Source organism: Mycteria americana, chromosome 4 (assembly GCF_035582795.1).
Source record: "Mycteria americana isolate JAX WOST 10 ecotype Jacksonville Zoo and Gardens chromosome 4, USCA_MyAme_1.0, whole genome shotgun sequence".
Taxonomy (NCBI): domain Eukaryota; kingdom Metazoa; phylum Chordata; class Aves; order Ciconiiformes; family Ciconiidae; genus Mycteria; species Mycteria americana.
Window position 1 is genome coordinate 10108970 of NC_134368.1, and position 21931 is coordinate 10130900.

General features: G+C 36.7%; 1 protein-coding gene across 2 annotated transcripts in view; it reads left to right on the top strand.

Moving 5' to 3' along the window:
* Positions 1–21931, top strand: part of NSD2 (nuclear receptor binding SET domain protein 2) — a 79172-nt gene that overhangs the window by 41486 nt on the left and 15755 nt on the right. The window contains exons 6-11 of one of the 2 annotated variants that reach the window (XM_075499603.1): positions 1070–1214; positions 2229–2306; positions 3791–3909; positions 7048–7129; positions 8152–8276; positions 21334–21465. In XM_075499603.1, coding sequence (XP_075355718.1) covers positions 1070–1214; positions 2229–2306; positions 3791–3909; positions 7048–7129; positions 8152–8276; positions 21334–21465 — 681 coding nt within the window. The remainder of the gene's footprint in view (positions 1–1069; positions 1215–2228; positions 2307–3790; positions 3910–7047; positions 7130–8151; positions 8277–21333; positions 21466–21931) is intronic. The other variant, XM_075499604.1, reaches the window with a different exon arrangement.

Here is a 21931-nt window from a genome sequence, read left to right on the forward strand (position 1 = left end):
CTACAACTATTCTAACCCCTGGAGAATCTTCAGTCACACTTGTATCTTGTTTGACAACAGGAAATGCAATTTTAAGACGCTAAGTTCTAAGAAATTAGATTTAATAATTTCCACTTATCAAGGAAAATTTGTATTTCTGTTCTGTTGAATGGTGTTACTGTTTGAATGCTTGGCTTTGTTGGCCTAGTTTTTATTTTGCTCTATGATTTTGGGGTATTGGTTGCCTCACTCCAGTAATAGGATTTTGGAGAATGCTGGGTAATGAAATGAGAGGGGTTGTTTTTAAAGGTACTGTTTCATTTCTGAGATCATACAATCTTAGAGCTTTCTGACTTCTATGATTAATCAAATCTGGTTTTCCTTAAGTAGAAGTACGGGAATACTGAAGGAGTTTGGGAGGATTTTTTCTTTGTTTTTAATACTGGATTTTCTGTTTGTGTTGAATAAACTTCTAGAAACTCTCTTAAATCCCATGTTGATGGCTATTATGTGTCATGGTCATATTATTAAGAAAAGATTAACAGCTTTTTGAGTTCCTAATATTCATATCCATCGTATAAAATGATGAATTAATATAGGAAAATGTTGCATCAGATGCTAGCTTGTGTAAATCTCCCTGCTAAGATAGGTGTAATGAGTTCTATGTTTAATGAGTTCTCCTATGAATTGATGGATGTCTTTGTAGGCAAGCATATATTCCAATATTGCTTGTCTGTCTTTTGTGGTATAGATTTAAACTTCATCGAGAAATAATACAAATTTTTTTGAATGACCACAAGACAAGATTTATACTTACTCCATTTTTTGAATGTTAAAAGGCAAATAGATACTTCCAAAATGGTTCTTAATACTTCTGAATACACTAATAGATTTCTTTTTATAGAGATACAGAGAGGGAGAAGTGGTTATTCAAAGAAAAACTGGATACAGAAGGTTTTGTTCTAGTTCTGTCTACAGCAGAAATGTTAGATAACTTGTTTGTATCCAGTTTTCCAAAGCAACAGAAGTATGTACACCTTTCTTTTCAACAGTCACCTTTTTTAATACAACCCTATTTCTGCATGTATAGGTGGTTGCTGAACATCCAGATGCTTCAAGTGAGGAGATTGAAGAATTGCTCGAATCGCAGTGGAACATGCTTAGTGAAAAACAGAAAGCTCGCTATAACACAAAGTTTGCCATAGTGACCTCTCCCAAATCTGAAGAAGACTCTGGTAAACGTAAAACTGTGCTAGTGTACTCTAACTAAATTTGATATACATAGTGGTGTTAAACTAAGCACATATTTGAAACCTGTAGGGAAAACAGCTTTCACTGTTTTCCAGTTTTAATTCTTGGTGTTTGTGCCAATAGCAAAGGAATGCCAATGGTTACAATAAACGCAACCCATGAAGTCTACATTTCTTGCTCATTGTTCTGAAAAGTTGTTATATGTAAACCTTCTACTGTTTAGAGATTGCTGATTTCTCATTCTTCTTCTGCCCATAAGCAGCTGCCATTGCATCCACTGCCTGTTACGAGTGGATGGTGGGAAGGGAAGACGAAGTGTTACTAATAGTAAAATTTGAGTGGTTTTTTTATAGAATAGTTAGGAAATGATTTAAAAGTTTAATCAGTGCTACAGCTTTTCTTCATATATACCTAAAGTATATTACCTCATATCGTCATCAACTCAGGAAGAAGTATTCCAAACTATTCTGAAACTTTCATCTGTTTGGCATTTTATTGTGCTACTCAAAGTTTTTAGGGCATTGTACAAGATTACAAATACTTTTTTTTTTCTCCTTTTATTTTTTGTTGCTGTTGTCTAGCGTTTGGTTTTGATAGACAGTCTCAATTATTTTGCAAAATATTTGAGGGGTTTTGGAGTCACTTATTTGAGAAAGGAGGAGGAAGATAGTTTGGCATTTGCATGAACTTTAAAAAATTTAACTAGCTATCATTTTTCAAATTTAAATAGCTTTACAGCACTGTAAGAAGACTTATTATGGAAGTATTAGAAGCCAACAGGTGCTGCTTTGGGCAATGACAAGAATGAGAGGGAGTGTTTGAAAGTTTGTGAGACTTGGAAAAACTTGTATAAAAATGGCAGTCAGTTTTGTTAACTATCTGTGTGTGTGTGAAATAACATCATTTTGTGGAAAATTGAAAAGTTTTTAACTTTAAATTTTAAGTGTCAAATATTTGGATATCAGTTTAAAAAAAAAACACATTCTGTATCTCTCAAGGTTCATCATTGAAGAATATTGGAGAGGCCAAACGTAAAGTGTTTCAAGACTCACCTAAAAGGAGATCAAGATCCAGAAGTAATTGAAATTTGTGTTGTGTGCAAATAGTTCATCATTATAAGTAGCTATTGAGTGTATTTTTTAATGTAATCGCCCACGTATCATAATCTCTTTATTTTATCTCAGATGTTGTCTTCCTTGACGTTAGAATTTTAATGGATCCCAAATTAAATATCTAAACACTGTAGTGCTGAATTTTGTTCACCTTCCTCAGTGTCATATTGCAAGAAATGTAATTGAAATTGTACCTGTACCAGGTGTTTCTAGTACATATATTGTGTACATTTATAGTTATCTACAGATGAAAACATGTCAGTTCAATCGTTCCCCTACCCAAATCCTCTTATCTTAAACTTGGAAGAATATTGTGGGATTTCTGTTGCTGGCTTTTTGTAAGTAGCAGGTTCTCCTGGAGCCATTTCAGTCTGCTTTGTGGATTCAGAGTTTGATAATAGAATATGTCCTAGATTGTTGAGATAAGAACATTAATTTGAAAATTAGCCATATTTTCAAGTTGCTATATTTTTAATATTTACAGCTATTTGTTCCCACTGGAATAGAATGCTTGTAGCTGTAGGGAAATTTTCAGTTAATGTATTTGTGCCCCTGGAGCTTGCAATCTTCATGCTAATAATACGCTGTAGCTTCATAAACTAGAGAATGCTGGAGAGCGTAATAATGTTGTCATTTCATCCTGATGAAACAGACCACTTCCTAAGCCTTCATCTATCTTTTTGAGGTAGAGCGAGTGCAAACAATAGCTGAACCTGTGGAAGGGGTGTGTAGGTTAGTAGTCACTGACCTTTTGTAATTTAGCAGCTGCTTGAACTTTACAGTGAACGATCGTCTAAATACATGAATAAGTCTGTTGGTTTAAAATGACCAACATGATTCTGTTCTTAGGATTTTGGTTCACAAAGGAAGGGGATCTTAGGGTCTCCTGTAAAATATAAGTAAGCTTGTTAGAGAGAGTCTGGAACTGCCATAGCAGAAAGAGAGAATTAATCTGTATGGTTGGTGATATCTCGTCTTTTCCAGAGGCCCCTTAATAGATGTCGCCAGTATCTTCATCTGTATCATTTGGAGAACTTAAAGGAGACTTAAGGAGGAGACTTAAAAATTCATTTCAGTGATAAGACACTGTTACAAAGTGGCAGGAGAGTTAAAAGCTGTATGGATCAATCATGTGCAGTCTGACAATATGAAACAAATGTTGGGCAGTAATATTCAGATCTTAAACTAGTGCTTATACAAGTAGACTCATCTTTCTAAAATAACTTGAGTATGAAGCAGTTGATTTGGATGTGTTCTAGAGTTAGTCTTCAGCACCAGAAACCAGACCTTAAGCATTAAGAGGTCATCAAACTGTGTTAATGTTTAACCATGTTTTAAAAATAATGACTGAAAGAAAAGTTACTTAAATAACTAGATCAGTTCAAAATAATTTGAAAGTGGGTTTTAGATTATTTTTCATGTAAGTTTCCCCCATCCCCCATCCCAAGGTAACTTACATGGAAATAAAAGAAACCAAAAAAAGAGGACAAAGGAACCTACAGAAGATTTTGAAGTTCAGGAAGCACCTAGGAAAAGACTCAGGATGGATAAACAGAATAATCGGAAGGTAATTATGTCGTTGGTTTGTTTGGGTTGATTTATAGCAGCACCAATCACATTGCTGTAGTTAAGTTTGTCAGCATTTCCATTTCCAGGATTAAAAAAGTAATGTCTGTATATCAAACCAAACTGTTGTAAATATTCAGAGATACATGTGAGCTTATTGCTGTGGGGTTTTGGGGTTTTTTTTTTTTGTTTTGAGGATGGAGGTACGACAAGTTGCACTTGCTACTTAAACTGTGGTGAAAATGTATGCTGAGAAAATCTGTTTCCTGAAGGAATGTGCAGAGGCATGACCTTTCCGTGTTGTCATGCTTTGTAGTTCTTTTTCTTTCCTCCTGAATTGGAGTTCAGAGACGTATACAAGAATGTAAAAAAAATATGTTTAGTCAATATAGACAAAAGTGGGGGGAGAGAGGAAAGCAAGTAAAGCAAAACAGAAAAACTACTTTTCAAGAACTGGAAGCCTATAGAACATTTTAGAGTGGCATGCTGACCCATTTCTTAAGTTAGGAAACTGCAGTAAATATTATAGTATATTTATCGCACAAATCATGGGCTTCTTTTCAGTTTAGGTTGCTTGTGAGCATGAGAGTTTTCCTTACATAGGTCACTAAAACTATGTATATGGATACAGCCCAAGTCTTGTAGACTTAAGCATAGGTTTATTTAGTCATGCATGTAGACCAGTGAACTTCATGGGTTTTACTTGTGTGGAAAGCTTAGCTCACAAGTGTTTTCAGATATGTTATTACAGTATCATACTGTAGTGGGAGTATCACAGACCTCACCTCAGGACTTTAATGGTACAGCGATTAAATGAAACAACCTAATATACGGAAAGGTGGTGGATTTATATTTTAAATGAACTATGGAGATCACATTTGTAGTTGCCAGTTTGTTTGGTAGGCTGATTATTTTAGTACCTCTGTTGATACTGTGGATATTCAGACAACTTTTTTAGAGTTCAATATAAAAAAATAAATATAATTTCAGATAGCCAGGCTTAATGAGCTTATCAGCAAGGGACAAAGATAGTTCTTGGAGAAATGTTGTTATCTTTGCAGAAAGAAGGGCCAAAACTGGGTTTTACACTTCTTGCTCTAACGGGTTAGTTGTTGAATATTCGGCTTATATTCTAGGAGAAGTTTTTGGACCCTTTTTAAACTTGTCTAATTGATTTGAGTTCACTATAATACACTAAATCCATGGAATAATTAAGTTTACTTACTGTAATTTCTGCTATGAAGTCCTTGTTTTGACTGTCCGTAAAGTTACTTCTTTACTGTCCCACCAGCATTCGTACACTACAGTTAGCCCACATTATCACAAGTAGAGTGAAAGGTGGTTGCAGTATAGCTCATGCAGAGGAGGTTGTGGTATCTTTGATGCTGTGATGCAGATGTGAATATTAACAGGAAAATAAATAAATGAGATGAATGATTCCCATAAGATACATACCACTAGTAACTCTGACTTAATAAGGTGCATTTGAGAAGTGTTGTCCTCTATCTGATCCATTTATCAGAACTAGTTACAAGGAGTCTGATGTGTGTAAATATTAGGTAATTTGGAAACTCTAAATGCATATAGCAGTGTTTGTGCTTCTGTACACAGAAGGGTCAGATATCATAGAACAATTGCTTTGTGGTTTCTTTTATGAATTGTCTCTTAGTCTTTTTCCTGCCTTCACCAGCCCAGGGTACTTCTAGCTGTATGTGCTGCTGCTTAGTAAAACATGTAGTGAATGACAGTGAAAATGTCTATGTAATGATTCAAAAAAGCAAACACTAACCATACACCTTCCTTCTGCTATTCCCAGTTTACCTGCAGGGTTTTGTTACAGTAATTTTGGATAGGAGGAGCTTTAATGACTTCTTTTCATGATGTTTCACTTCTTGCATGATAGTTATGCATTATCCTCTCCTTTTTGTTCTTAATTCTTATTTATGAAATGTGAATGTTTTCGATCAAAGTAACTAAGTCATAAGTACCCATATGGAAGTTTTGAAAAACTAATTCGTTCATCGGTGCTTTCATGATGTATGTAAAATGCACATTAACGAAATGGGGGTTCTGTAAAGCATGCTTTAAATTTAAGAGTGAACTATACTGTACATTTTCTTTCATTTTTACACAGAAGTGTAACAGTAATCTTACAAAACTGATACTGGGAGCCTCCGGTGGCATTAGTGTTATGGCATCTCAGTCTACTTAGAAGTCAGTAAAAGCACGGTATAGCACATCTGTAGTACAGTAGCCATTCATATTTATTTTTACAAAGGAAACTAGTTATCTGGCCTTTGAGGTGTTCACCTGCACATCTTTTGTAAAACTGAATGTCAGATGAAGAATATGAAAAAGTATGTAGAACCTTCTGTTCGGTAGAATTATTCTTATTGATCAGGTGAGCATTTGTCAGGGTTAAGCATTCTTGGCTAAAATTTTAGTGACTTGTTACTTGAATGAATCTGTAACTTACAAAAAGAAAAAAGAATAGTGGCATGTGTAAGGAACAGTGTCTAATTTTGACAAAGTTTTGACAAAAACTTCCCCAGTTTTCGGCCTAAACTTTTAATGAAAAATTCTCAACCTGGAGCAAATTTATGTGTTGTTTATGCTCCCTTGAAAATAGTGTTTGTATTTTGGAAATGCTGAAACAATCTTAACCATAGTAATTTAAAAAATGGCACTGCTATAAGTTGTGGAGTTGAAAGCAAGCCTCCTTGAGACTTGAAATTCTGCACAGGGTTTATTCTCAAATTTATATACTAATTCTGCAGTTTACCTTTAATAATTAAAGGTTTTAATTTGACCAGTTTAGACGAAGAATAGTAAGGATAATTTACATGTTTCGTGTTCATTTAGAAGCTCCCCTTTTTGATATGCTGAGTTTGGGATGGATAAGTGGGATGCTGGAATACTGTGTTCTTTAATTTTTCTCATTTGTTTACGGGTTTGTACCCTGTGCTGTAAATGAGTTTTAAAAATCACTTAAATGGGGCTAGCTTAACTACATTACCATTCAGATATTTGTAAAGACACTTTCTTTTTAATAACATAAATCCAGAAGTAATTGCCAGTTTTATCCAACCACTCATAAATTAGGAGTTTTTTTATTTTTTCATATTTTTTTTTGTGACAGAGGGAGACAAGCAATGACAAAACAGCAAAAACAAACTCTTCTAAGGTCACAGAAACCTCCTCTTCACAAAAGAACCAGTCAGGTAATGTGGTCAGAATAAGTTTTAATGTAACTTTTTCAATTAAATAATTTTAAACTAAACAGGTTGTCTGAGGCAGCCGGCTAAATTTTGCTGACGCAATAACCAGTTACAGCCACTATGCCACAGATGGGGGGGGGAGTGTGCCCTCTTCCTTCACTACCACCATTTTGCAACATTATACTTGACTGAAATTGTGCATTGCTGATTTAGAGCAGCAGTTCACAAGTTCACCATTTGATGGCACCAAATTAAAGCTATTGCCCTGTGATCTTGGCGAGCAGTGATACAAATCCTACTGCTCCAATTTGTCATTGTGCATTAGCCCAATAAAACAAGTGCAGTGACCATCAACATAATCAGTTACTATGTGATTTTAGTCCTTTTAAATGATGCTTGATGGGAGGCAGTGTGGAGCGCGAGAGGGAATTCTAAATAACTTTGGACCAAAATCCAAAAGTCAGACTTGTTAATGATGCTCAAGTTTAAGGTAACTTCTGTAAGAGCAATGTCTCTTTAGGTATTATAATGATATGCCAAAGACTAGTAAGCTTCAGCAAGTTCTGCGCAATGTAGAAGTGGTGACGTGCCATAGATAATGTCTGGTACCTGGCTCCTGTATATAACCTTTCTCTTAACGAAGTGTTAGTGGTACTCAGATTGTGATGAGATCATGTAGGCCTTCTAATGTTTATCTGAGGAGATAACTGTTACCTCTGCTTTAAAGAGGTCGTAAATCACAAGATATTTTGATTTTAATAGAAATGAGCCAAAAAAAAATTGGGAAAACATTTCTTAGCCATTTGTAGTACATATTTGATTAATAGAAACCTCTTTATTTTTAAAATCAAGCCAAAACACGTGGTTTCAGAAACTTACTTCGTGTTCTCTCAGCCCTACGTAGGTGCCCAGAAGACCTACCTAAATCATTCCTTCCTTTATCTGAAGGAATATTTTAAATGGCTTCAGGGAGATAACGTTTTAAAGTTCCAAACTTCACTTTGTAAACCAAAATTATTTTACAGCAACGAAAAATCTGTCTGATGCATGTAAACCTCTGAAGAAGCGAAATCGGGCTTCAGCAGCAGAATCTTCAACTCTTGCTTTTAGCAAGAGTTCATCTCCTTCAGCTTCCTTAACTGAGAATGAGGTAAAAAAAAAGTGGTGTTTGCACACAGCCATTTAATTACAGAAATTTTCAGGTGTGAATCTTGTTTAAAAACAAAAATCGAAGGCGAATTCTCTAACGTTGGTGCTCTAGACAAGTTACAGTTTTGGCCTCTGTGAAACCTGTTCATGTGTGCATTGCAAATTCATTTATTGTAATACGAACGTCTGATTTGGGGACGTCGAGATATTATTGTGGTTTTTAATGTATTTACCAACAAAGTTTTAGAATTGTAACCTTCTATTAGAGGCAAAGTAAAATGCCAGTGTGTTCTGTATTTTCTTCTACAGACTTTATGTAAGTGTACTACATTAGTTACATTATGTAACTCAATATTGTCATGTTGCCATAGCTTTTATATTGAAGCAAGTTTCCTAATCCTCTGTTTGATCTAGAACTGGACAGTTTTCTGAGCAGAGCCCCTTTAAGCTCAAATTAGTTTTCAGGCTGTTTAAGTGCTATTTCTCTGTGATGCAAATAGCTTCATCCCCAGTAGAGTTAAACAGGCAGTGAAGGATGTATCTTTTTGATACTTATTAATCATAGTCTTAGCTCTGCATATTTGGAACTGTAATTCTTCTCAATTGACATACAATAAATGAAATGTATGTACTAGAAGTGTATTCATACAATCCATTAAACCGTTCCCCAAGTCATCTACACTATTAAAACCAATCAGCCAAAGACTGGCAGCATGAGCGTGAAGTATGCATGCTGTTTTGCAGGTGGATTCAGAAATGTAGTTGGTAGGATTTAGTAAAATATCCATAGACAAACAGCTTCAAGCAGTTTGTATTACAGAAACTGTAGAGAAAATACTCGCCTGCTAACAAGGGAGTAGGGCTTCCAGCTATCCTAGAGACTTTTTCATCTCCCCTAACAAACGCATGAGGTGCTTAGACACTGTAATGAATGCAGTTAAAATATCTAGACAATGTTCAGTAAATGGTATACCTTTGGGTGGGGAAAAAAGATTGCATGTTAATGGCTGTATATCTTACTGTAACTGTAAAAATATTTTAACAAAAAAAAAAAAAAAAACAACAAATTTTCCCTCCTGTAACCCAATAAAACAAGCAAAGGAAGTCCCACAGGAAATAATGTCCGTGGCAGCAGTCAAGTAAACTAATACTTGTTCTCATTTTGTTCTCTCAAGTGAGAGACTCCCATCTATTGGCTTACCAGCTTCTGCTGTTTTGGCTTTACTGCTGGGACTTGCTGTGTAATGGCTGTTTGTGTTTGGGACCATCTATTCAGCCAGACCAGTTTAAGGAACATACTGTCTTTTTGGTTCTAAATATGCATCTCCAAATACTGTAATCTCAGGAGAAAGAGTCTTCTATTTCTAGATATTGTGTTTATAAAATGAAATCTCCAGAAATCTATCTTGACAAAAGGCTCCTTTTTGTAGGATTTGGGGTTGTGACTTAATGGTTCACATGTAAAAAAGGATATGGTTATATAGGCTGAGATGGAAATTTTAAAACTTAGCTCTTAATCTACTCAGCTACTGCTAAACAGCAAAAAGTGTGAGAAAAATTAACATCATACACTGCTTACAAAACACAGATACACAAGCTAGAAGATGAATTCATTGTTTTCAAGGGTGTAAAAGGTTCTAAAATATCAAAACAGTCCCAATCAACATAACAGAAAATACACCCTGTCAAATAACGGAGATTTTGCGGGGCTGGGTTCAGGGGGGAGTAGATTAGTGGGCTGGATCCTTAGATGGTTTAAAGCTACACTGACCTGAACTTGTACCAACTAAGGATTGGACCCAGTTTGTTTCCCAAGACATTAGATATATTTTGCCTTTAAATAAAACAAAAATGTCAGGCATGTGTTTCTGAGCTTACTATTGATCTGTTCTACAAAACAAGGAAAGATATAAATTTTTGATTGTGTGGGTGGCTTTAAAAACTATTTTCCCTTCTGTATTGTTATTTAGCACTTGTCTAAATGGCTAATATGTGTGTGCCCTGAGAGTGTTCATCCAGAGAGAAACCTTCTCCAGAGTGTTAAGGGAAAGAGTTTAAAAAATAAACACAATCATGCAATGATGAAAGCCTTGCTCAGCTAATTGAATAGGATGTAATTCTTTTCAACATTAAATACATTTACTGATTAACTTTTCTATTTCTGTGTTCGCTATAATACTTCTAAATGTTGGCTTAGATGCTTTCTTAAAAAAGATAGAAAAAATTCTGAATATTCCACGAGTACATACACCTCCACAAGCAATACTAAGTGGATTCTGGCCTTTTTTTTTCTCCTTTCTTCCCCCCCCCCCCCCCCCCGCCACTATTTGTGGACAGCTGGTTCCAGAATGGAACCTGGATATGACTGTTACTTGTCAAGGACTCTTGCTAGCTGCACACGTCTTAAATGTCAGTCCATTGCAACTAAGTTCTACAAAAGGTGTGTTCAATAGGAAGGGTGTGCTCAGTTTTTTCTTGTTTGAAAGATGCATCTTATTTGACATTTTTTAAAAAAGATTTTGGATGCTTTTTGTTGGGGATATTTTTTAATGGGGTTTACTTGAAATATTATAAAATTAGTCAAGGCCAAATTTTCAATTGATAAGCTACTTTGGGTATCTGATTTACAGGGGAGAGAGAGGGGTGGGGGTGTGGACTTCTGCCTTAAGAACAAACATTTATAGACCTGACGTATCAGAGACTAAAAGGTAGGCTTTCACTCCCTTCAAAAAATCGGGCTTTGAAGTTGATTTAAGATGGATGGACAGAAGCAGTAAAGTGTTTATACATGAATGAATAAATTTCATACCTGCATTTAATCTTGAAACAAAATACTTAATTTTACTTCTAGGCACTTGACATCAGTAGTCATTTCTTCCGGTACTTCATGTGAAATATGATTTTGTTTAAAATCTAATTCTTAATGAGCAACTGGTAGGGCCAGATGTGAGAAAGATACTCAACACTTCGGAGTCTGCAAAAGCTCGGAGTAGTTTTTTACTGCCTATGTAAGACTTGGTGTAACCATCCAAAAGCTCATGATATTTGTGAGAAGAGATACAGGTGGTATACTCTTGTTTCTTTTTTTACCTTGGCCCTCCACCCCCCAATAATGTAGTAGGTGCCAGTAGAGTGTAACCAGTATTTTTTTAATAAATAAAAAAGGCTTTACATTCCCATTACTGCTGGATTATTGACACACTTTGTGTGTTTGCATGAAACATATCTGCTTTAGCTTTTCAATCAATTTTTGTGGTTATTGACGTGCTTCATTAAATTGGACGGATTTGTTGACAGCAGATAAGTGTCATAGTATCCTGCAGGGTCTAGATACTACTTCTGAACTTTGTCAAAGAAATTGGGTTTTTTTTTTGAGAGAGAGAGGACAAAATAAAGAACATGTAATACTCTAAATTCTTAGCTAGTCTGTCATTCATCATATCCTCCTGAAGTATGAGCTGACCAGCAGATGGCAGTTTAAAGAAGCCTGTGAAAGATTTTGAAGGTGTTGCTTTTATCGTAAGTTCCTTACATCTTCCCTACAGGGAATTCTTTCTTCTTTCTGTAACATCCAGTGTCAAAACAAGCACAGTTGCTGGTTATAGCTACAACTTCTTGTGTTTCCAGGGCCTAATAATGCAAGCCTTAAGTTTTGCTCTTTTTCTACATATTAAACAATTTTTTTTCTCATTACCGATTTGAGGCAGATTTGTTTTATCTGCATTTTTTAATGGGTCTTAGCATGTGTACGCAATGGAGAAAACACATACAATTCTTAAAAGGTAAGGTATTTGATTGAGAAGGCAGTCTTGAGACATGTACAACTTGCGACTAAAAAAGTACCTCAGCTCCTGAGGTATTGCCCTTGGAGTCTAGTTGTCCTACAGTATACAACTAAAATATTCTAGGCACGCTTACTGAAGGTAAAAATAACTGTCTTTGAGATCCTAAGAACAGGAAGGAAGAAAGGAATTCATGTTATTTTAAAGAAACTACTGCCCTAAAGAAAAAATAGTTGAAGCTAACCTTGCAGGTTGTTAAACAAAATCAGCATGCTTCTAGTGTTTCATTCTAGCTTCCTTCGAAGATAATTTCCTCTTCAAAACAATACTTAAGGATAATTTAATATAGTGTCACTTTAAATCCTCTGACGTAGCAGACAGTTGTTTCCTGTGTTTGTTTCTGTATGCCTATAGATCTATTTTTTTTCCTGTTTCAAAGCACCAGTAAGCAGTCAGGGGTACGTTTTTGTGGAAGACTGCAAGTAATTGGACTTGTTCCTTGCTAAACCTCTGCTAAAGCCTCTAATAATTGAAATGACCTGCATCGCCCACCAGATCATACAGTTCTGTTACAATGCTTCCACTTTCACATGGAAAAAAGTTCTAGGCTTGACTCTTGTTCTTTGGCAGCACATTCTGTGTAGAAAATTAAGTTTCTTATGTAATTATTCTCACCTTGTGTATTACTTAGGCTTCAGAGTGCAGAGAATCTGTTTACTGAATGTTTACATAATATAGGTTCTTATTCCACATCCCCAACCAAAGTATCATGAGTATCTGTAGGAAATTTTATAATGTTTTAAAATGTTCTCAGAGTTTTAATTAACTTTCCAGGCAAATTCAGAAATGCATAATATCCTTATCTGAAACGTCTAACTCCTGCTAATAATAAAAATGAAACTTGTCCCAGGCCGTCTTTTTTGCTATTATAGTACTGTGTACACTTGTGGCACCGCATACTTAAAGAATTTATCTAGTCTAGCAGTATGGGCCAAAATTTCATTCTTCATTCAGTTCAGGAATTCTTATACTGAAATAAAGGAAATGTTAACTGTAACTCAATTGGCTCTGTCAGTTTTTCTGTCTCCGTGTGGGTGCACGATAGATTGTCTTTTGAATACAGTCTAATCTGTTGTTTGTATGTTGCTTATTGACTTATATAACTTGTGCTTAGATTAAAAAAAAAAAAAACCAACCCTCTAGCCATTGAGATTTTGTTAAAAAGAAAAAAAAATGCAGATGGTGTTTCTCTTTGGAAAGACTAAAGAGTTTGCTTATCAGAACGTGCATACTCCGAACTTTCTAGAGAAAGCTCTTAGCCAGGCCAGACCACTTCCTCCTGGATGACTGTGGTATAGCAATCACTGACTCTAAAGTCACGTCAGGAAGTCTGAGCTTGTAGCAGTGTCCTTAGTTTTAAGCAAAGTGGAACTTAATAGCCAACAGCATTCAGAAGTCATGGAAACATGCTTCTAAAATGCTTATTAAAAGATGCAATGTATCTGTTAAAGATAGCAGATGACCTGAGAGAAAATGCCACTTAAGCCAGTGAGTGTCTTAAGACAACTCTGAAAGAGTGGTAGGTCACTCTTTGTGGGCCCTTTCTTTTATGGATCCTGCTGATCCTGCTGTGGAGGTGACTTGCCTACCAAACAAAAAAGCAGAAGGAAATACTTTTCTGCCATGCTTTGTTTTCACTTTATATACCCCTAGCTTTAAAATAAGTATACATTGTAGATTCTGTTTCCATTTGATGTTCTACAGCCAGGATTATAAAACAAGAGATGCTGGAGTAAAACAAGGGGAAGTGGGAGGGTTAACTTTTTTGGCTCTGGAAAAAATTGCCCTTTACTTGCTTTTATAATTGCTTAAGCACAACATGACAGAACAACACCGTTGTCTTGAATATGACTAAGACCAAAGCTTGTATTCTTCATGCTTAAGAAGTGCTGTTAAGCAAGCATATATGAGTAATATAAGAAGCTTTTTTATAAGACTGAATGAGTTAATAAAGTGAGTTTTCTGAGGAAGATTTTTTTTTTTTTTTAAATGAAAATAGCACTTTGGTAGCTAGAAAAGTCTGAAAAGGTGTGCGACTGGTGGAGTAGTATTTGTTGGAGCCCATTCCAGTGTGGGCACCATAGACGCATAAATGTTTGCAACTTTTTCACTGAAAATTTCCAAATTCATTTTGAACCTTCGAACACTGGGCAGGGAAAGCTTGTCTGAATTGGATCTAGGAGAGGAGAAGTCCTAGTGAAGCTGATAAGCACAGAATTGTGGACATTGTTCACTTTTCAATTGCTAACACACAGTGAATAGTATTTGAAACTTGCTTCTGCTCCATGAGGCATGAGTTTTTGCCTTAACAAATACTGATGCTCTAGTCGTTTAGGACATCTTTTAGCCAGGAGGTACTTACAGGGAAGGAAAAAGACACCACCATCACCCCCTCCCCATGCCCAGGATAACATGGAGCCCGCAAAGTTGCTTTTGTAGATCATCTTTTAAAAAAGATGATTTAATCCTAAGCCTAAAACAAAAAGCACATTTAATAGCCATGTCAACAGCTGATTGAGGGCCAGTCTTGACAAGCAGAACAGTTGCATTTTGTGTTCTTACTATGGTGACTTCTTAAAATTCTCAGGCTGCAGATTGGATGAGTACAGCCAGTTATTTTCAGGCCTAGAATTTCTGAACCCCTTTTTCTTTGGAATTACAGTGTAATGGTTTTACTGGCACTGGTATTTACTATTTGATTTTGGAGCTGTCTGAAAGGAAGTAGAAAATTTTAAATGGAAAAAAATTTTTTTTCCTCAAGTGGGTGAGTAGATGGAGCAAATGTCCACATAAGTATTTCACTTCATCCTCACCTGCTTCTTCGAAACACAGCATCATTTGAATTTTTAAATTCCAGGCTATCCTTTCTTGTATCGTGTATCAGTATGATTGGATGCCAACTGAGAATATGTCAGTACCTATCTTTTTTTAGTAAGTGAAATTTCAACCATCCAGATGTGGAACTAATGATGCCATTTGCAAAGTTCACCCACGTGATCCTAGAAATATGCAAGCTGAGTGTACATACCAGCTTGCATCCAACTTTTTTTTTTTTTTTTTTTTTTTTTTTTTAAAAAAAGCCAGAGGGAATGAAGAATTGGCTCGCATTTCTGCTGAGGTGTGTGGCTGAGACTGGAATCAGGTACCCGCTTGCAAAAAAATGCTTGAAAAGTTGTTGTAGACTTGAACTCAACATTTAGATGTACTGAATGGTATGAGAAATGTTTCCCTATGTTAGTGCTTATCCTTTCACCTTTGAACGCTTTAATTGATGGTGCAGTGAACTGTGCAGTTAACTGAAACTCAGTCTTGCAGGAGGAAAAACATTTGAGAAGTGATTTTGTACACAATGCTTCTGTCAAATCATCTTCCTGCTCCCCCGTCTTTTTAGAGAGCTTCAACCAAAAGGCAAAATTAAGAATATAAACATATAAACTCACAAAATGCACATAGCTGACTCAATTTAATTCCTTTTAATACTCTAGTGTCTTAAGTCTTATTTTAAATGTCCGGACTTGCATACATTTCCTCCTCTTTTCTTAGTCTACCCAGCAGCCTCCATCAAAAACAAATTCTTATTTACTCAACGTAATCATGAGAAGGAAACTCCATTATTCCACAAACAGTCCTTGCATCTATGCACATTGTATATCCCCTTTGCACCAAACAGGGAGAAGTAGTTCAGGAAGCAGTAAAAAAAACTAAATCTCATCCTTATATTTAGCCATTAAACAATTACCCAGTATTCAGTGGCGGTTGCTGGTGTAATCTGGCTTTATACAGCAAATATTGCAGTATGCAAAGCATCTTCATTCAGTTAAGAATTAATGCTGAAGATTGCTTTATAAGCATTGTTATATAGTCTTTCTAAAAATAGGTCGATGTTTGTCTGAAAGAATCCATTAAATGCTTCTTTTGGTTATTGTGAACAGGGAATTTTAGCATATAGTTCAAAAGAAAATTAAAAATACTTTGGGGATATGAAGTCTTGATATGCTGATTCGTGTACTGTTGTGGGTCTGAGTAACTATTGCCAGAAAAAAGTTGTAGTAGTATAAGATGTATGATCAAAATACCTTGAGATGAGTAGACCCAATTCTTAAACTAATGACACATTGCCACAATTTGTATCTTTTCACGGGTAAAAATATAATACTAAACGCAAAGAATTTACAGACATGCCAGAATTTTGTGCCAGTTTGACTCAGTAACAAGTATTTTTCCAATAACAAAGCTATAGAGAACTTGGAAAAATGCAGTAATGTGTCCTTACGTGTTCCCTTTGAGTCTTACCGCGTATGAGTAGTGAATAATAGCTGATACACATGGGAAAGGAAAGATTGCCTTGGGAGCCGGACGGTAAATTTGTTGCTTCTGTGAGCAACCGTATTCTGAACCTCACTGATCCCTGAAGTAAGTTCTGGCCCAGCCCAAATGAAGAGCAAAGCTCATGACTGGGTGTTCAGGCCGGTTTTTTCCCTTTCTCTCACTTGTGTACCCAGATGCGCAGTTTCCAGTAGAAAGAGCTGCATTTGATTTCTGAAATACCACCCGGTTGCTCAGTGTTCAGGCAGCGCGGTGTGAAAGCCTCTACAGGCAAGTACTCGTAAAATAATGTTGACGTTCAATAATTGAAAGAAATGGGAAGGAAAGCCTGACCGATGTGCAAAATGTAGAGTTTGATGGTGCTTGCGATGATACTAACTTCAGCAGAAGAAGGGTATCTTCCGTGTTGCAGCATCAGTAATTGCTAATGAAAAGCGGAGGCGATTATAGAGTTTGGGTACGATTTCATTGCAGAAACTTGTCACTTGCTATAAATCTGAAGTGAGCAGCCTTGCCTTTTTTCCCCTAAATTTGCACTCTTAAAAATAGTATTTTGCCTTTATGAGAAATAAGAAATTACTCAAAATGCAAAACAGAATAAAATATCAAACCGGCAATTGCTACAAATTGCTAATTAACAGGTTTGGTGACTAATCTAAATGTTGATTACTTTGAGCCATGGCCTGAATATCAGAAGAGTTAATTACATGCAATTTACTTTGCTAAGGAGATTATATTACAAAAGTAAGGACAAGACAAGCTCTGGCATGATCACAAGGGAAAGATTTACGTTTGTAACTTGGCAATTAAAGAAAAAAGCCCCGAAAAACCTGTGCTGATTTGTATTGAATGCTGTGATTTGGGCACTTGTATGTGAACTATTAGGCCTTCCATTATGGAAAGTTGTGTTAACAAACCACAAAAGCGTTATGTTTAATTTTAGAGGTGGCTGTTTTTCACGTCAGCGTGAACTGATTTCCGGCAATGGTATTGTTAAATCATCTTTAGTTAGTGACTGTTTCAATCTAAAGGTATATTTATTGCGAAACTCAGCTGTCCCCTTGGTGAATCAGAACCTGTTAGTGCTGCTGCAGCTTGCTTGGGGTACAAATATAGTTTTCCCAACCATCTCGTGCTCTACCTGTCATTAGGTTGTAAGCCCTCTCTGAGAAACATTAGATGAAGGTTGCCTCAGCCTCTTCTACACAGGCCTGAAGGGACAGACGCTCATTTTACCTCTCTGATATTTCCATCGGCTATTCTGTGATAACTTTAGGAGCCGAGGTGTTGAATTCTGGCTTTCTTCACAGAGGGAGCTTTCCCAAAAGGTGGTTATATAGAACAGGGGTTATTTGCAAAGGGAGATGGCTGGTAGAGAGTGTTTTGCCTTCTGCAAGATATAAATAAGACGAGATTAGGGTCAAACTTTGAATTATCCTGAAGAAATGCTTCCCTCTTTTACAACAGGGAATCTGCTAGGCTCCCCCTTTATTAGCCCCCTAAAATTAGCCAATATGAAAACTCGCAGATGATGGTGGAGTGCATGCGAGCTGTGCGTGAGTTACCCATAAGGTGGCTGTTGGATGTGATGGCTAAACCTTTGGTCGTGGTAGCAGGGATCAAGAGATGCATTCTGCAGCAGCAGCCTGCATCAGGTGGTAGAAGTATATCGCTGAGCTTCTTATCAATTCTTAGGAGTTGCAACAGCCATGAGCAGGTATCCAGGCTTGTCTGTGTAGTGCAAAACTGGTGGTTAATAGAGCATTTGATTTGTGAAGTCTGTGAGGCTCCTGACAGCCGTAAAGGAGAGATCTTGAAAGATACTCTCAGTCTGGTAGTCATACGGTTGAAGAACTAAAGGTATTTTGTTCATGCTACATGCGTTGGTATTCATGCTTGAAATCCAGCATTCATCTATAGGCGGGTGTAAATTGCCAAGTTTTGTCTTGAATGGGCTGATAGAATTTGGGGTTTGTGCTTGCATTTGAGATTTAGAGTTCGATTCTTGCCAGTGCTGCTCCTTTTTGGCTCAGTAACCATTTAATTTAAATGAAGGGCTGGTGCATTAATTCTGAGGCAGTATAATCTCGGTTCTGTAGGAAAATGGCTGTCAACCTATGGTTCACAAATGGCTGGGATTTCGTGACCTGTATCTAGGGGTTTTCCTGAAAAACTGTCATCTGCCAATAGGGTTACCTTTCCATATAGAGGTCTGCATCCTTCGTTTGAACATTTTACAAGTATATAAACCAAAGAAAAGCTAGGAAACCATTGCTTTGAAACAAACCTTATTCTCTTGTGACTGAATATATCTGTCACTGGATATGTTCTGTTTCTCTGCTCTGCCTTCAAAAGTAGTGAGCTGGGGGAAGAGGAGTGCTTTCCTCAAGGGCAAGACTGAAGACTATGTTTTAACTCTTAACGTGTGCTGCACAAATGGGTTTTCTCAGGGTTTTAGGTGTGCTTTGTGGTGTGGGGAAAAGATGGGGGACAACCGTAGTGTCAAGTTAACATAAGACTGCTTGTTTTGTTTACAACTTAAAGAGTACTTTTTTTTTTTTTTAAAGCAGAAAAGAAATACAGATCTAAGACCTTCCAGCTTATTTTTTCTTTTTCTTTTCTTTTCTAAGCATGCCTAATTTTGGCTAGGTGAAACAAGAACATAATGAGGTACTAAAAACGTTAGAGCAGTGCACTGCTTATACTAATTAATGTTTCTGTGGGAATAGTTTAAACAGAAATAAGCATGTGTGTAAGTTTACTTAAACCGTAAGGGAAAATGTTTTTGTGTTTTTGCCGAACTCCCACGCTACCTTTCTTTATCTGCCCCTTCCCAGCAAGAACTGGCTGCTCCTGGCCATGCGCTCAGGTTGCATTTGCAGTTTACTGTTTCACAGCTCCTTCCAGGGGACAGAGATTTCCTGGTGCCTGAACAAAGCAATGATTTTACATGCAGTTTCTTTTAACCACTTCTAAAAGGGTCGGGCAGAATCTCCACAAATCACTCCAGTTGTAGAAATATTCGTAAGGGAAGTGTAGGTACAAATCACTTTGATAGTATGCATTTGCACAGAGGAAATGCATTTAAACCCTTGCAAGTAATCTGGAATAAAAAACCAAACAACCATCAATCTGATCCAATTTACAAAATATTTTTAGACATGATCAAGGAAAGCAAATGTTAAATGGAGGAATGCAAGTTAGCTGGCAGCAACAGTGCGAAGTAAGTGCTCAAAACCAGTGTTTCTAAAGGGATTTTATAAAGACTAATGCAAGGCCTGGTTCGGCTTTACATTTTTCTCTCTGATTTCAAAATAAATCACTTCTAATAAATTTGCACATTACATGGAGATTGGCTGACATGGGATGTTGCACATAGCTGTCTCCATTACTAAGTAAGCTGGGCCATTTTTAATAAAATGTGTTGTATTATAGATAAATATGAGATGGTATGTCTGACAACAGAAAGCAAATGCTTCATATGAAGCAGAGTGTCTGTATCCTGACAAATGGCTATTGGCAAAATGATCTCTTTGAGTACTGCAGCAATTTTCAGTGACTTTTAGTGCTGTATTGAAAAGGCTTAGGGAGATCCTTACACAGTGGAACAGAAGCGGTGAAGAAGAGTAGCATGATGGTTTGCTTTGGATATTGTACTTATGACACTTGTAATGGGCTATTGCCTCCAGTTGTCATGCCTGATTTTTCAACAGCCTTTTTAAAGTACAGATAAAGTTTAGAGAAAACCCACCAAAATTCTCTTGATGCTAGAAAAAATTCCATAGGGAGAAAATTAGAGGGTGTTCTGGCTTACCAAAAAGGATTGAAACAGGCTTAATTGCAGCGTGCTTCCACAGGAGGAAAATGTCTGATTCCAAAGGACTTCTAATGTAGCTGAAATACCTGGAGAAAGCATCACCAACTGTGAGCTGCAGTTAGACAACTCAAAAGGGACATGAGGCAGTATTTTTGATGGTATGTGTGAATAACATTAGAACAAGCTCGAAGAGAAGTGCCGGGTTTCTTTTTCAATTGCAAGTGGTGATGCTCTCCTGGAGAATGTACTTAGCCAAACGCAACTCACTGAGTACCTTGTGGGGGCAACAAGATGAAATTCTGCATCTTCTGGTGTAACGTGAGATAAGACAAATGATGCGGTTGTCCATTCGCTCCCTAAATTCTATTGAACTGAAAACTGCCCTATATTTTCTTTTAAATATGTTACTTGCTTGGTTTTGTTTTCTTTTTTTTAAAGTGAATTCTGAATATTTTTAAAAATCCTCCATCTTTAAAACATCTAGATCTGTTATATAAGATTTATCCATAACAGGGTTATCTTTTGTAGTATTTTGAATTTGTTGTTAGCTATAACATTCCTTAAACATATTCAGAGAGCCACTTTTTTCTTTCTTCCTCTCTTCTGTATTCTGTTCCCACTTTCTTGGAGAATATTGGGTCAGAGACATTCATATGCAGCTTGAAGTTTACAAGTTTCTTTCTAAAATTAACTGTTACTCACTCATAAAACTCGTATTCAAACTTTAATCAAGGTATTTGAAGATATCCCTGTGTTACTGGCTAGGCACTTCTAGCTTACTGTATTACAGAACTGAGTATAAATAAAATGCCGTATCACAAAGGTTTGGTGTTTTGTTTTGGCTGCTGTTGCGTTGGTGAGGAGGATTGTTATGTAGTCCTTTTGATGAGACTTCCACAAATGCATAGTCTGGTTTTAATCAAGCTTTTTGTAAAGGTGGGGGAAACAAAACCGAAAGAGCGTGCCTAAATCTGCTAGTCTGAATTGCAGTCTGTTTGCTTCCTTCAGTTGATGTTCTGTACAAAATTGATGATACATGGCTGCTTTCTCTAACACGTATGTTTAATCTTCAGATCTCCGATGGCCAAGGAGATGAGCGGTCAGAGTCTCCCTATGAAAGTGCTGATGAAACTCAGACTGAAGTGTCTATATCATCCAAAAAATCTGAGCGAGGAGCAGGAACAAAAAAAGAATATGTGTGTCAGGTGAGAGATGTTAGCTGGGGCAGCAAGCCATGTTTTCAGAGGTTTCCTAGAAAGGGTCTTTTTAAATATGCAAATGGCAGTATTAGGCCAGAAACAGGTTTATCACGTGCGTCTGAGATGTCTGTTAGTGATGAGGGTGCCATGCCAGTAAATGGAATTCTTCATTCCTAATTATTTTTTTTCTTGACCTCCAATAAGTGACTTAGCCTTTCTGCTTTAGTTTCCAGATCTGTAAGATAAGCATAATTTCTACCTCAGAATAAGTGCATGAGTGTTGCCAGGTAACTAGTTAAATGACTGAGAAGAGCTGCTCGCTTATCTGTTAATACAGAGGAGGAAGTAAAATCCAGTGGGTTTTGTGCTTCTGCGTGCAGCAGAGATTGCGGTGATGCATTGGGAGCAGCGTGCGTGTGGCATGCTAATTGAAAGCAAAAAGCTTTCTCAAACTATTGTAAAAGAGTTCTTA